Raw genomic sequence first — 15,191 nt, 5'->3', positions numbered from 1 at the left:
GTGCGGTTGTGATAGGTCTTTTTTGTATACTTATTTCACGCCAATCCAAGTAGTCATAGCAGTCGAGGGGTAGACTGATTGCTACGACACTTTATACTATCCTACGAGATCAAATACATAGCGGGCGGACTTTCTTGCATTCGCATTAAAAGTCAACAGCTATGGCTCATCTGTTGTCCATTAGATCAAGGTGAGACTTGTTCAGATGAACTCCTTGCTGCATGGTTCTTTCAAGTTCAACAAATCTATAGGCAAAAGCAACCAATAGGGGCTAGAAACCAGTTCCCAAATGTCCAAAGGACCTGAGCTACACCATGCTCAGCAGAGTTTAACTGAACTAATACAAAGTTCAACAAAAGTTAACATAGACATGCATGCAAATAATTAAGACTCCATATACGGTCATCCCACAGACTAAACCTAGTCATGACTTGTACTACGGATACGTCCCACACAGATCAACGATCGAGGTGAGCGTGTAGGATCTCATCCATGTTCACCTTCGCTAAGACGGCGCTAGCGGCCGGCTCGACGTGCTCAAATAGATCATCCATATAATATTTGTCATTCGGTGGCGGTGGAAAAGCCTGCTGCACCACCAGGACTTTCACCGTTGTGCCAAACTAAAGTTGGGCAGCGATCTTGTTGGGCGACGCCAAGTGCGGCGCGTGCGGCCTTCAGCTCATCATGTAGCTTGTCGGCATCCAGACTAGCCCCTGAGTATAATTCTGTGGCCTTGTGGTAAGCCTCCTTTAACTTATAGTATTCTTCATAGTCTAACGATTCAACACCAGAAGACTATTCGGGATTAAACATGATCACTGACGGCATGCGGTGATGGGACGTCTCTCTGCACAATGGAAGCCAAGTTCAAGCCAACAGGATAAGGGGGAGAGCGATCTAATTGAGAAGGCAAATGACTCACGGAACTATTCGATTAAGCAGGAGACGAAATCATCGCTGGTGGCTGCCCCCACCAGGGGATGGTTCTCGGGGCCACTTTCTGAGCACGACCATGGACAAAGAACCTAGCTCTAGGGCCAATGATCCTTGGGACGCCGTCATGCCCACGTCCACCTGTTGAGAGACTAGGCAATTTCCAAATACTAGTTAAATTAAGCAGCATGAACACTAATACTAGCGTGAGCATTGCTTGCATACTCTAGTTAATTTAATGAAGAGAAACAACATGAAAAAAATCACCTCATCAATAGGAACTGGGGGTGGGTGTGAGACCATGCCGATGAGAGGTTCATCTATCGGTGGAGGATGGTCGGCATTGAAGGCCTCCGGGGACTCCCCCTGCCATGATCTAGCGTGTACTCTCCCATAACCTTCATCACCCATTGGTCTAGGTCATCCTCACAGATGGTGATCCTCAACTTGATTGTAGGGTCCGTCGGGCCTTGGAACCCCACTTGGGGTGGTGTCTCATCCTCAAGGGGAGGACCCAATAGCCGATGATGGTACGGATCACCCTCATCCCCATCAGGCCCCGGTCCATTAGGTCCTTGATCGCATCCAACAAGTTGGGCACATGTTGCCTGTAGGCGTCTAGGGGCGGTAGTTCCTCCCATGACTCTAGGAGGTTAGCACGCAGCCGGTTAGGAGAATAAGACAGCAGCAACGGGCTCTCATTGGGGATGTAGAGCCATGACTTTTGCCACCCCAAGTCCGCGGGAGGGTAGCGGTCAAGGCTCAGGTACCTGTCCTCCATTCAGGGACGAAGTTGGAACATGGCACCCCCATCCAAGGAAGATGGACCCCCCGAGCGCTGAGCAAACCACCCGAAATAAAGACCGCCAGAACTCATAGTGGGCAGGGACTCCCAGGAAGCCCTCGCAAAGCATGATGAAGAGGATAGGTGGAGGATCCCCTGTGGGCTCAAGTAGTGAGGCGGAGCCGGTAGTAGTATAGCAACCACCGGAGTAAGGGGTGTGCCGGCACCCTAAACCTAAAAGAGTGGAAATGGGCAAAAGAGATGACCTCATTCTCCTCTAGACTCGGCTCCACTTCAGTTCTCAGCGAGACTCTCCACTCGATCGCGTCAGTGGCCTCCGAGATCACCGTATTTAGTCGTAGCTTGTTGAACGCCTTACGGTCAATGGATGACTTCGTCCACTGCGTGGTCATGTTCCTCGCAGGAGGTGTCAACGGCGCAAAGAGCGTAGTAGGGTGGAGGGCAAAAGCTTTGGGATGGAAGGAGGAGATCTAGGGAGGGAAGGTAAATGATCGCCGAAGGCAGCAGATAACCTTCCCTTTCACGCCCTTGTGTCTTCTATAGTTTGGGGGTCGTGGAACCCCCCCCCCATGCCCCATGACCACTAACACATTTGCGTGGGAGGGTGGTTCAGCTTTGCCCTATCACATTAATGCGACGGGCCGTGAGGCGACGTCCCTGCTGGAACTGCATGTTGATCCCACCCACGCGCGCGCGCCTGTGCGGGAATCCAGGGGCCTACAAGATGAAAAAGGATGCCACACATCGTTCATCAATACTATCCGGGTAGTCACGATTTTAAACCGCCAGACCTTCTATGATAAATCTTATCGCTCCACTAGTGTTCGGCTAGTGAAAATTTTAAAGGGCCATTCTGTCTATAGGGTGCAGAAACATTTTCAATAGTTCTGCATCAGTCCTTTGATGGTTATGATCAGCCAAAATCTGAATTCAACTACTCCCTCCATCCCAATTCGACAAGTTAGAATTGTCAAATTTGACAAAATAAAAAAAAATCAATGTAATAAGAATCAACTGAAGTATATGAAGTATGAAAGAAATAAAGGAATATAAATATAGTTGGACCAACATAAAAACTTTATTCCATTATATACAAAAATACATTACGTAGTATTTCTCTAATCTCTAATGTCTAAAAGAACTCATCTTACCAAGGGGACTCATGGCAGACGGTTGAGAAATTACATTCAGTCGATCAACATGAGTAAAGATGATAGAGTCTCCTCCCACAAACACAGTAACCAAGTCTTTTCATTTGCTCAAAATTCCTAACACGGACAAAAATCTCGCCAATTTCATAGTCTTCGACAATTGTAACAAAGCAATCTTTACCAAGCATATAACAAATTGTAGCTTCAACAACGATCCGTCGGGGACGTTGATGAATATGACGTCCCCAAGCAACAAGCACCCCTTGTACGATACCTGGCGACACTCCTAGCTGCCAAAGCACAAGCTTGCTGGTGGAGTAAACATGGGTGTTGTGGTACGATGACATCTCTCTGTATACATACAGAACAAAAAAACACAAGGAAAAAATCATTAGAAAAAACCACATATGAAACACTAGACCTTGAACAAGCAAGAACCAACACAAAGCAACAGAATATTGCCTAGGCCATATCTTAGCCTCGATTGAGATCCTGACTAGAATAAAATGACAAAGAAACTAAAACTCACCTCAACAAGGACGATCATTGTTGTTCCACGGCCAACAGCCGCTAATGAAGTTGTAACGCTGTCTCCTTTCCTTGGCTAGCTACTTGCAAGTGAAAAGTAAAAGAGACCAGGAACAATATTTATACTCGACGCAGACGCTAACAAATGTTAGAAGATGTGAGTCCCCATAGCGTTACTAATTACTAATAAAATAGATTCAGAATACGAGCAGTCAGAGTAGTAGTCGAGGGGTTAGCTTGTTTTCCTGCTTTGATTATGAGAAAGTCCGGCGCATTAAATACACAGAGCTATAGACTTTCTCGTTATCATAGCAGGAAACGTGTCAACCCCTCGACTACTACACTGGTGATTTGAGTAGTAACGGCGACGAGCAATGGGAACGTACTCGAGCGATGGCATGTACAGCACCGACTATGACTCCAGCGAGGAGGAGGATGATCTGGAGTATTGTGACTCGTCCAGTGATGAGTCTGGCGAGTTGGCGAATCGCCAGAGCACTAGCAAGGAGGAGGATGTTTTTTTCTTTCTCTAGAAACTCAAATCTCCTTAGAATCCATGACTTTTTCCAGGTTGGGAAATCCATGGGGATATCAATAACCCATTTAGTTATTTATGGAGGGTTTTCCATCCCTGGGTCTGTCTTCAGCTTGCTTCCAAATTATAGGCCTTAGTTCAAAGAGTCGCAGATGCAGTCACACACATAAAAAAATAATCAGCAGATGCAGCGCAACAAGCTACAGCGAGTTAGTTTATTTTTTTCTTTTTTTGGTAATTTTTAGCTGTCAAATTCATGTATCTTTTAATTATTTATTTATTATCATCCTCTTTTAGTTTTATGTTTATTTATATTTAATATGAAAAAACTAAAAAGGCAACAACTAACTCATCGGATATATAAACAGGTGCACAGGAGCAAAATTAAAAGACAGATATTAGGTAAGTAACATTTTATCGTAATGATTTCCTATTAAAACATGAAATAAATTCTGGTCTCTGCTGAACACCACGCCCGTGCACCGAGTAGTCCCGCCAACACGCCTCGAAAAATTGATTTCGCACCGCGCCGAGCAGTCCCACCAACACGCACCAAAAATTAGATGTCTCTCTTTTGCCCTCCACGTGGAAAGTAGGTTTACCACACCATTAATTTTAGACAAGGGCATTTGTGGTAATGTGATAGCCACATAAAAGCACAAAGAGTCGCCATCTCCGCCTCTATCTCCATTCTCCAGCCGCGCCGTCTCTCCTCCAGCTCCAAATCCTAGTCCCATGGCCTCCCTCTCCACTCTCTAGCCGCCCACTCTGCCACCCAGCTCCAAACCCTAGGTGCCATCGGCACAGCAGCTCGACTCCCTCTCCACTCTCCAGCCACATCCTTTCTCATACATTTTCGAACCCTAGCCTCGACGACAGTACAAGCCAGATCCAGATCCCCTATCTCGGCACCTGCCATGACTAACTGGATCTGAACCCTAGCCGAAGCTAGATCTGTTACCCCTTCATCAACGTTGGTCACACCAGCTCCGTGACCATGATGACAAGACCGGATCTAAACACGGACACAGAGGAAGAGGTACCCAAATTCCTTTTATGATGTGTGCTCTACTGTAGAGGCTGAACCAAGGATATATAGATAGCGATGGGGTTACATATTTCCTATAGTTGAGTGTAGCTGACATGTGCTTTATTGGATTAATAAATTCTGTATAAGCTGTAGTCACTAGTTAGGCGCTTATTTGCATACTCTTGCTCTATTGTGTTGACATTCTGTAGAAGCTTTAGTTAATAAATGCCTTTATAATCTAGAAAGATGGAAGAACTTGGAATACATGTGGACCCAAAACATGTGCCTCCAAAGGCAAAAAAGTCAAGCACAAAGGGTAGACAAGGTGAAGATTTTGAATATATCCCTAAACCAGGGGAGGTAGTTGACGGATTTGATGTTACAGATGAATCGGATTTAGATTTAGAAGATAAGCCAGTACCCTAGCAATTGAGGTGCTTGTTCTATCTTGTATTTAGTTCAAAGGGGGGTGTAGGTAGCAATGCAATGCTTTACTGTTTGGATAGCAATGCAATTTGTATATGTTTGCTGCTTAAGTTTGTATCATCAATTTCAGTGTATGGGTCAAAGGAGCCATAGAGGAGGCTCTGCCAGCAACACAAAAGGCAGTGCTACCATGAGTCCTGGGCGAAGGCACTCTAAGCGGTTAAATTCAACATGACCAGGAGAGTTTGCTCATGGAGTTCGTACTCGGAGGGCTGCCGTTGGTAAAAGGGTGGAGCTATCAGCAGTAGGTGAACATATTTCTCCATCACCATGGAGGGCTATATGTAGGGATCAATTCAAACTTCATGAATTAACTAGAGACATTTGTCGGGACGACTGCCCACGGCTAGATGATGATAGCCATGCCGAAGAGGAGCCCTCTGAGCTACCTAGCCCTATGAGAGACTGCCCATGGCCAGATGATGATAGCCATGCCGAAGAGGAGCCCTGTGAGAGACTGCCCACGGCCAGATGATGGTAGCCATGTCGAAGAGGAACCCTCTAAGTAAAGTCCCATCTCCATCCACTTATAGAACAATGAAAGTTGCCTAGGTTGGCATTACCTTACAGATGTCTATCAATCAATTCACATTAGCTATTTAATATCCATGTTACTTTTCTAACAATCTAAATGTATAAAAACATTGTAGTACCATTGTCGAGAAGTGCGAGGAAGCCGAGGCCTTGAACTCGTGGAACTTTGCTTGACAAAATGAGCAAATCAATGGGAGGATTGAGGATGCCCATTTCTGTTGCCTAGGGGACCAGAAGGCCACATGATCCAGTGTAAGCTGCCAAGTTTGCCACAGAGGCAGGTGTACTAGTCAGGCATCAAATACCAATTTTGATGCATTGGCGACATTATAAGAAGCTCTCTAGTGTCGTCCATTACAGGAATTTTGTGGACAGGCTAACTGTATGTATGGGTATCCTCTCTTGATATTTAACTCTGCTTTGAGAAACTTTAACAGATTTACTTTTCATTCACACTACTACGTGCAGTCAAGGCTGGACATTGACAAGGCTCACCTACCAACACAAGAAGCTTGCTAGAATGTATTGCAGTCTGGGCTACGACAGGCACGCTACTAGTTGAAGCAAACCTACTTCAATGGCCTCCCTGCTTATTAGATCCCTACGACCTCTCCTGTCTCGTCCATGACCAATGCATAGTGGTGTGAACTTATCGAGACTTAGTCTAGTGCTAAGAACAAGGTGTGTGTGGACCCATCAATTTCCTGTCTAGTCTTGCCATAGTCTACTTGTGCTGCAGTCTAACACAAATGAAGCTATAGGAAACATCTGAGACAAACAAGCGAAACTATGAAAAAGTGAAGTACCACCAGTCTACAGGATCTTACTCATATGTTGTCCAGCTGCAAACATTTGTAAGTGATGGTTGTGTTTTTATTGTTACGCTTGTCTTTGTATAAATATAAATAGAAACTCATGTGCAATGTGAATAGAAGGAGAACAAGAGGAAGGCCGCAGAACACGATCAAGGACATGATGAATAACATGATGATCTAGGACTTGAACAACATGGTTGACCTGATGAAGATGTTAATGTTGTGGAAGTCTTCAAGGACTTCCATACCAATACGAAAAGGGCCTGAGCGATGCTACAAGAGCAGCAGTTGTAAGTATGCTCATTTGTTTTCCTTGAAATCTACTGAACCCATTGCCATAAAAGAAGGAAACGCAGCAGAAGCCTAATGGGGCAACATCATTTAATTTTGTAGTTACAATTACACTAATCAATATGGTACATGTACATTGTGCTTATGTAATCTCTATCGGCAGTAGGCTGCAAAACACCTATGTATTATGCTTATGTAATCTCTATCAGTAGTAGGCTGAGAAAGTCATATGCATTACTTGTTATGAATTAATCTCTTGGGTTTTCAATTGAAGTCCTCTTCCACTATCTGTAACAAAATGTTTTACTGATTGAATTTCATAGGAAGCTATGAAAGCTATGCAAGCAGAACATATTACTGATGGGCAGGAACCAATGACTAGTGTTGATGTTGTTTCCAACGTCCTTTGCCTCTACCAGGGCAAGCCCCCCTCCCAGGCAAGTAGGAAAATCCTTTTTTTGAAGAATGCTGGTATCCTGAGAAACTCCACCAGAGCAAAGACATCGGCGCAGATGACGCTTCAGGAGCAGCTTGCTGGTGAACAGGAAAGTACCGCTGCCCTCGTCGAACTAGTGGATGAACTGAAGAGGAAGATAGAAGAATTTGAAAGGGAGTTTGAGGAATTCAGGAAACAGCGATAGGAGGAGTACAATAGGCTCTGTGAGCAAGTCATGCGCTTAAGCTCTCCTAGTAATTAACTCTCAGTCTTCAACTCCTGCGGCTTGATGCGGTGAACATTTGTGGTCTATTGTGTGGACTCATGTGATGGTTTGTTGTGGTGAAACTCTTTCAGTGGCTTGCTGCTGACGTGTGAAATGTTAATTGTTGGTATTTGATTGCTAGCTTGAATAATTATGTTGTCAATCTATGCAGTAGTGACGATCTCAAATTACTTTTCTGATGTAATTAGTCCTGCACGTGGTAGAACCAGGACAGGCCACGTGATCAAATAAAAATGCAACACATGGACCAACCAGTTCATGACACGTGAATTGGCCGAGGCACGACACGTGGGCTGTTAAAAATCCGACACGTGGAAGGAAATCGTCAAGCCACGTGGACGTATAAAAATATGACACGTGGACGGATAGCATCGTGATGCATGGTCAAATAAGAAACAGACATGTGGACCAATAAAAATATGACACGAGGTCCAATGAATAAGTGACACGTGATCCCACTACAACACGACACATGTGCCAGTAGAAAACTGACATGTGGAACAATAAGGAACCGACACGTGGTCCAGTAAGAACCAGAAACATGCAAGAACCATAGATGACCACGTTGTGCAATAAGAAGGTGACACATACCCGAACCATCTCCAATGCAACCGGCTATAGCATGTACACATGGAAAGCATCTCCAATGGAAGCACCCACCAGTGTGGCAGCCCCCCTGCCATGCATGCCAAAACAGTTCTATGATGTTCTGTTTTTGTCACAGATCAAGCCACTTCTATGACGATTTGCGAAAATCGTCATAAAAGTTCAAGTATAACGCGACTTCTATGACAAACCGGTTTTCGTCATAAATTCATCATAAAATTGAAATTATGATGAATTTGACTCCTTCAGTGATGAAAGTTGATCGTCATAGAAGTGGATATTCCTAGTAGTGCCTCCTTACATAGCTCATGGAGTAGGGTTATGACACTAGTACAAAAAATAGTTTTTCTTGATGCCAGGCTTTTTTCACTGGTGGTTCATAAAGAACTCCCACCAGTAGAAACAGATGAGTGGGACCATGGCTATGACCTGACGTAGGCACTCATTTTTAGATGGTTGATCAATGAACCACTCCCACAGCTTCAATGCCATCAGACATGCTCTTCACGATCTTCCACTGGGATAATCACAAAGCCCCTCACAAATCCTTCCATCAATGCCCCTGCACAATTACCAAGCGGTGCTCAACGATGTCTCACTGCTCCAATCCATCTAGGTGTGACAACCACCAAGAGTAACAAGAAATATACAACAACAATGATTGTCTAGTGCCACTAGATGCTAATTCTCAAAGAAAATGCATTAGATCACTCCTAATCTCACCCAAAAGCAAACTCAAATGCGCTTATTGAGTGGAGTGTGTTCTTGATCTCTAATAGCAAGTGCCAAGAGAGCCAAATAGGTCGGCCACACCCTCTATTAATAGAGCCAACTTAAGAACCAATTGTTACACACTTAGTGGGCCGTCTACATACCCATTAGAAAGCTCTGGTGATCACCGGAGGACACCACTAAAGCTTTCCCAACGGCTAGAATTCAAAATAGCCATTTACACAACCAAACCTCAGGTGCCTTTTTATTTGGTGCTCACCGGACCTTGGCGGTGAGTACAAACACCATGCAAAAAAAATTCTCCTATGTAGAAGGGTTAGGTTGTAGCCAAAACTCCGGTGAAGGGTGGAGCTCACCACCAGAGAATTCTGGTGGCCTTAAGAACCTTCTGCATAAGGTTTTTTAGGATCAATGGAATCCTCCAGTGACCCCACCAGAGTTTTCTGGTGATCCACGTTCGTTCCAATCTGCCCCACGCGCGCCAACTTTGCCGATCATAACATGTCTAGGATAGTCTCTGGTGACCCATCTCCGGTGGTCACCAGAAGAAAAATTTGTGTAGTTGATTTGTCAGCATATATCAACAGAGGAGCCAAAGCTCCAGTGATCCCCCTATAGGGGCACCGGAGAAATCCGGTGAGGGTAAAAACCCTGCACCCACCCCTCTCTCAAATCATTTTTAAATGTGGTAACTCCCAAAGTGTCCTATGGGACAACAACACCTTTTAGCACTAAGTTAGCTTTTTCAATACATTTTCAAAGCATTTTCTCTTTCTTTCTCATCACGTCACTAGGTCTGGCGCATATGCATTGTTAGTCCTCACTTAATTAGAAACTAGATAACCACATTGTTTAAGAAATCCCCTCTTAATAGTATGGCTATCTATCATAAACCTAGTCATACACTCTATTGCACCTTCGTCGGCAAAAACAAAACATATCTTATACATTTGCCTTCAATCCTTTGCATAGGGCTTTTGCTTCCGATTCTTTCCAAAGGTTGCAACTCCTTGCAACCCATGTTGAGCACTTACATCTTGAGGTCTCCATGATCTCCACCTTGCTTCATGCCTTGCTCCACCTTGCATTGTGGACTAACCTAGCTAATCAGCTCAAGTAAAGCTTTAGTCCACTAGTTGTTTTCAATTACCAAAATCAAACTAGGGTCTTTCACTTGGCTCATTAAAGTCCAACCCCAGGGCGGGATACTTTATACCGCTAGCTATTTGATATAAAGAACAATAATTCAACTTGTAATAGTTAGTAACACCTTCATCATTGCCCTTGCAATCTCTTCGATTACATGTTAGCCATTATATTTCCCATTGACCTAGGTTTGCTTTCTAGTGTACTCACTCCATTTCAAAAAGGATGTTGGTCTAGCCAAAATAAGTGTCAGTGGATTACCCTCATTTAGTTCACCCGAAACATTTTCCAAAGCTTTGATTAACAAAACACCCTTTGGCTCCTAGACTGCTTGGATCCTCGGTGGAATTAAAACAACAAAGGGTAGGAAGGTTAGTTCAGCTCTAACAAAGTTTTGGAATACGAGAATAACAACTATTCCGAAAAATTGGCTAGAATAACAACCTTTTTGAAAGGAAGGTAATTTTGAATTACTCACTCTATTCTCTTTTATAACGCAGACTTTGACATGGCCCAGTTTCCCAAATTACACTTCTATCATTTATTTATTTTGTATTATATTGTTTATACTTATAGAGTTATGGTAATTAGATAGTACATTTGATTACAAATCTAACCATATCAGGTTTGCGTTATAATAATTTAAAACTGTTAGCCAGACTATTGGTTACAGATTTTAAAGTTTGAATCTTGATATGACTGTGCACCTTATAAACGAGAATGGAAAGAGTAACTCCAAATTATTATTAATTGCATTAATTTTTTCTAAACTATTATCGATAATAAATATGAGGGATGCGTTACTTGTAAGTCAAAAACGAAATGAATAAACAAGTAGCAGCATAAAAAGGTTGTCTCAGTTTATTTTTGTGCCCTATGTGTTCACGGCTTTGTTAGTTTTACAGTAATTTTTTATATACATTATTGGGTCATCAGCTATTTTCCACTTGTCGAATAATGTCTCGAATACCAGGTTATGGTTTGTATATTTTGTTGTGCTCACCTAGGTTTGCCAAATTGCTAGCCCGGGAAAGAAGAAACAATTACGATGAGAGTTGCATGCAAAACTCGGGAAATAAAATGAGTCGCTAAATCTTCCATGCCGCTTACAAGCTAAGTTTCAAGTATAGTGTGGACAAAACTGACTGCAGGTAAACCCTCTAATCACAGGGCCATGTGCTCCCCGGGTGTCCCAGAAAGACAAACATTATAATTCAGATCATATTTAGCCTATATAGTTCGTAACGATCTTTTGAGAGTTGATCAATATACAACATCTCCACTTGTTCCACGTAGCTATATATACACATGTCAAATAAAAGAAGAACAAGAATGTATATAGTAGTCACCCGATATAATGATGGCATAAACGAGCTTAACTTTATAATTAGGAGTAAAAGGTAATTTTTCATTGATAAAAAATAGATATGCATCTAAATGACTAAATTTGTGCCTATAAGAGAACTCAGACAATGGTGATAGCAGTGTACAGTACACCGAGACCACATATGCCAGCTGGTAATGATGGGAATGCAGAGAGCACAAAAACAAAGGTACATGGAAGTGCTAGTAGGAGCAGGCATAAAGTTTCAAAAATGCTATACAACACACATGTGTTTTAGCACAAAAAAAACACATGGATTTTTTTATCTCTCTCCCTCTCCCGTCCTCTCCCTCTCGGTCTCTCACGAGGCGCGGCCACGCCTCCCGTGACGCCACCGCTCCCGCCATCGTCGCCCCCGCCAGTGCACCGGCAGCCCCCCTCCCCCTTCGTCCCCTGCGCGGGTGAGTCCTTGCAGTCTCTTCTCTTCCTCTCCCTCCGTGCGCATCTCTCTCCCTCTCCGTATCCCGATGCGGCGCCGCAGCGGCCAGGCCCCGCGGTGGCCGCTGTCCGACGCTGCCGCGCGCTGCTGCGGCCGAGCGCCCGGTGGTGGGCACACCTGCGGTGCAGCGGCCCCTATCCCTTCCTCCCGCCGCGCACGCGTCGCCGGCCATGACAGTGGCGGTGGCGGCGCATCCCCGCGCCCGCTCCGGCCATGGCGGCGGCGGCGGTAGATTTGTGATTTGTCTTTCCATAGAAGAAAAAAATTGTGATATGTGATATGTGATCTATGATCTGTGGAGACTGGAGATAGAAGAAGGGTGGAGGCTGTTGATCTTAATCCTATGGTGTAAAAAAATTATGTGTGGAAACTGCATAAAACACATGGTTGTGTAGTAGACAGACTCAGAACAAGATGGAGGCAAGGAAGACAAAGAAGAATTACTAGCTTATTCTCAGCTGAATGAAGACACGCACAAATCCTTCAAAACAAATAATTAACCTTGCACACAAGAATATCAAGAAGAGAGGAGCTAGATCGCTCAATCCAGAGCACCCAAAATTAATAACACACTTTGGAATTTACTTGCCAGAACTCCTAAAAGCTAGCTAGCTTGGCTGCACGGCTTTCAAGGAGTGGTCATCATCAGCAGTGATCAGCTTCCGGTCCTCGTCGTCGAACTCGACCCACACCGTGCTGATCGTCGTCTCCATCTTGTGCGCAAACGAAGAACCACGACCACCGTCGATCGCCTCTGCTCCAGCTTTGGCCTCGACCTTCTCTTCCTGCAGGCAGCCATCTTCTTCCGGGATCGGGATCATCGTCACCGGCTCCATCTCCATGGCAAAGGCATGCGCTGGCGTGACGACCCTGACGAGAGGGTACTCGAGGCTCTTGCTGCTCGCGTTGCTCCTCTTGCACTTGTGGTAGAACTCCTTGAGCTCCGGCGTCTGCGCGCACGCCTTCTTCAGTATCTCGTGAGCGGTGACCCTCGAAGGCTTGCTTAGCCCGGCGAGGCTCCTCGACAGCAGCAGCAGCATGACGTCGACGCCTTCCGCGAAGGCGTCGTAGACCTTGAAGCTCTCACGGAGCACAATGCCGAAGGCCGACCGCGCGGCGGCGCTGGCGCTCGTGTTGTTGTCCGGCAGCAGCTGGATGGCGAGGTCGAGCAGCCTCTGGCACATGGCGAGCTTGAAGAGGAGCGTCTCGGCGCTGGCGTCGTGGGAGGAGGTGGAGGAGGATGCAGAGGAGGAGGGCGGGGGCGGGAGCTTGGCGGCGTCGTGGTCAGGTGGCGGCGGCTTCCGCACGGGCTCCAGGTTGCCGGCCTGGTTTATCACCCACTGCATGCGCTCCTCCAGGTAGGCCGAGTAGCCGTGGACGAAGGCGCACGCTCCGCTGGCGACCGCCGCCGTGCCGGCGCTGGCGTAGTGGACTACGCTGCCAGCGGTAGCGAGGGGCGAGCAGCTGCACCGTGGCGCGTCGACGCGGAGCTCGCGGGAGGCCCAGAGGCCGCGGAAGTCCTGCTCGAAGTACCGATCGCCAGAGCGGAGGAGGCGGTGGACGAGGAGCAGGGACCGGAGCGCGGCGGCCGGGGCGCGCGCGGCCTCCAGGCGCGCCGTGATGCGGCGGGAGAGGAAGGTGATGGCGCCCGGCGCGTTGGAGACGAGGAAGAGGATCTCGTGGACGTGCCGGTCGTCGTTGGCCCCTCCGCCGCTGCTGCTGCCGGTGCACCGCTCGATGGCCGCCTCGATGTCAGCGAGGAGCGCTCGGTCGGGGACGGCGGCCGCCAGCGAGGAGGACTTGGTGGTGGACGCGGTGCCGGCGTGGTCCATGAGTGAGCCTATTGCTGCCCAAATCTTGCCCTTGAACACCTTCATGTCTTATATGACCTCATGAGTCTCATGAGAGAGTGGAGAGGGGGAGAAGAAGAGAGAGATGGTGCATGAGAGTTATAGCACACTCCCTCCTCTTGTGTGCATGCACTAATCCACTTGTAAGTGGGACTGCCTAGAGAGACAGAGAGTAGTAGAGAGAGAAAGAAGTATATCTATGTTGTGCATGACCATGGTCACAAGGAATTCTTAAGAGAATGAAGCCTCTGCAGCAACAAGTCCACTGTTAGCCTTATGACTTGTGGAAAAGTGACAAGAAGAAAGCAAGCTCCCACTATCTGAGGGGGAGAGAGACAGAGCATGCAAGAAAATATATTCGGAGGTCAACTCTTGGGTGGGGGAATCATATGCCTTTGGAATGAGGTGCCTCATGCATCAAAAGGCTTCTTCCATTGGCATATGGACAGGAGGTTTGACTCAAATAGAAATAGTTTTCAAGTATTAGCATATGGATTCCTACACATCAACATCAAACAAGGAGCTTTCTGAGAGGAATGTGAGGTTTTGGAACTAATTAAGGGCTACTTTGGAAGTGTGGGGAGTCTAGCCCAGGGAAGAGAAGCCCTCGAGAGGATTCTGACGCCAATTCGTTTCCCTGGGTTGTCTTTCCCGCCAGAGGTTTAGTTCCCTGTCACTATTTGGAGAAAAGAGCAGGAATCTCAGGAAAAAAATGGTCTCACAAAATCATGAAAAAAGAGAGAGAAAAACTAGAAATAAAAGTATGACCGCTATCTCCTCTTCTTGTTCCTGATGATCAAGAAGACACCGGAGCAGGCTTCCAAGCAGCTGAGCAGCATGATGGCGAGGCCGCTCACCAGGATGTGCACACCGGCCATGACAGGCGTGGAGCGAACCCCGAGCCGGAGGCTAGCGACACTGCGACAGCGAGGCCAAAACCGTTGTGGCACCACCGTCGCGATCAGCACGGCCACCACCGTCATCGAGTTGATGGCGTTGCTCAGTCCTTCCTCGTGCAGCTTGTTGATGGCGTTGTTCGCGATGCCCTGCATGCGCACGCGCGTCTGCTGCGGGTGCGCCTTGTGCTTGATGTCTCGCTCACCTGCTGCTTCAGCTCGCGCGCCTGCTTGTTGCCGCCGCCGCCGCCCTGGCTGATGGTGCACGCCAACTGCACGCCGTGCTCCGCCAGCAGCTTCGCCGC

General features: G+C 46.5%; 1 protein-coding gene across 1 annotated transcript; it reads right to left on the bottom strand.

The window, feature by feature from the left end:
- Positions 1–12,599: 12,599 nt before the first annotated feature.
- Positions 12,600–14,215, bottom strand: LOC136481779 (putative clathrin assembly protein At1g33340). The gene has a single exon (XM_066479073.1). It carries the CDS (start codon positions 14,015–14,017, stop codon positions 12,749–12,751), a length of 1,269 nt encoding a protein of 422 aa, XP_066335170.1. The 5' UTR covers positions 14,018–14,215; the 3' UTR covers positions 12,600–12,748.
- Positions 14,216–15,191: the final 976 nt, after the last annotated feature.

Source organism: Miscanthus floridulus, chromosome 9 (assembly GCF_019320115.1).
Source record: "Miscanthus floridulus cultivar M001 chromosome 9, ASM1932011v1, whole genome shotgun sequence".
Taxonomy (NCBI): domain Eukaryota; kingdom Viridiplantae; phylum Streptophyta; class Magnoliopsida; order Poales; family Poaceae; genus Miscanthus; species Miscanthus floridulus.
This window is presented reverse-complemented; position numbering and strand designations above follow the sequence as displayed.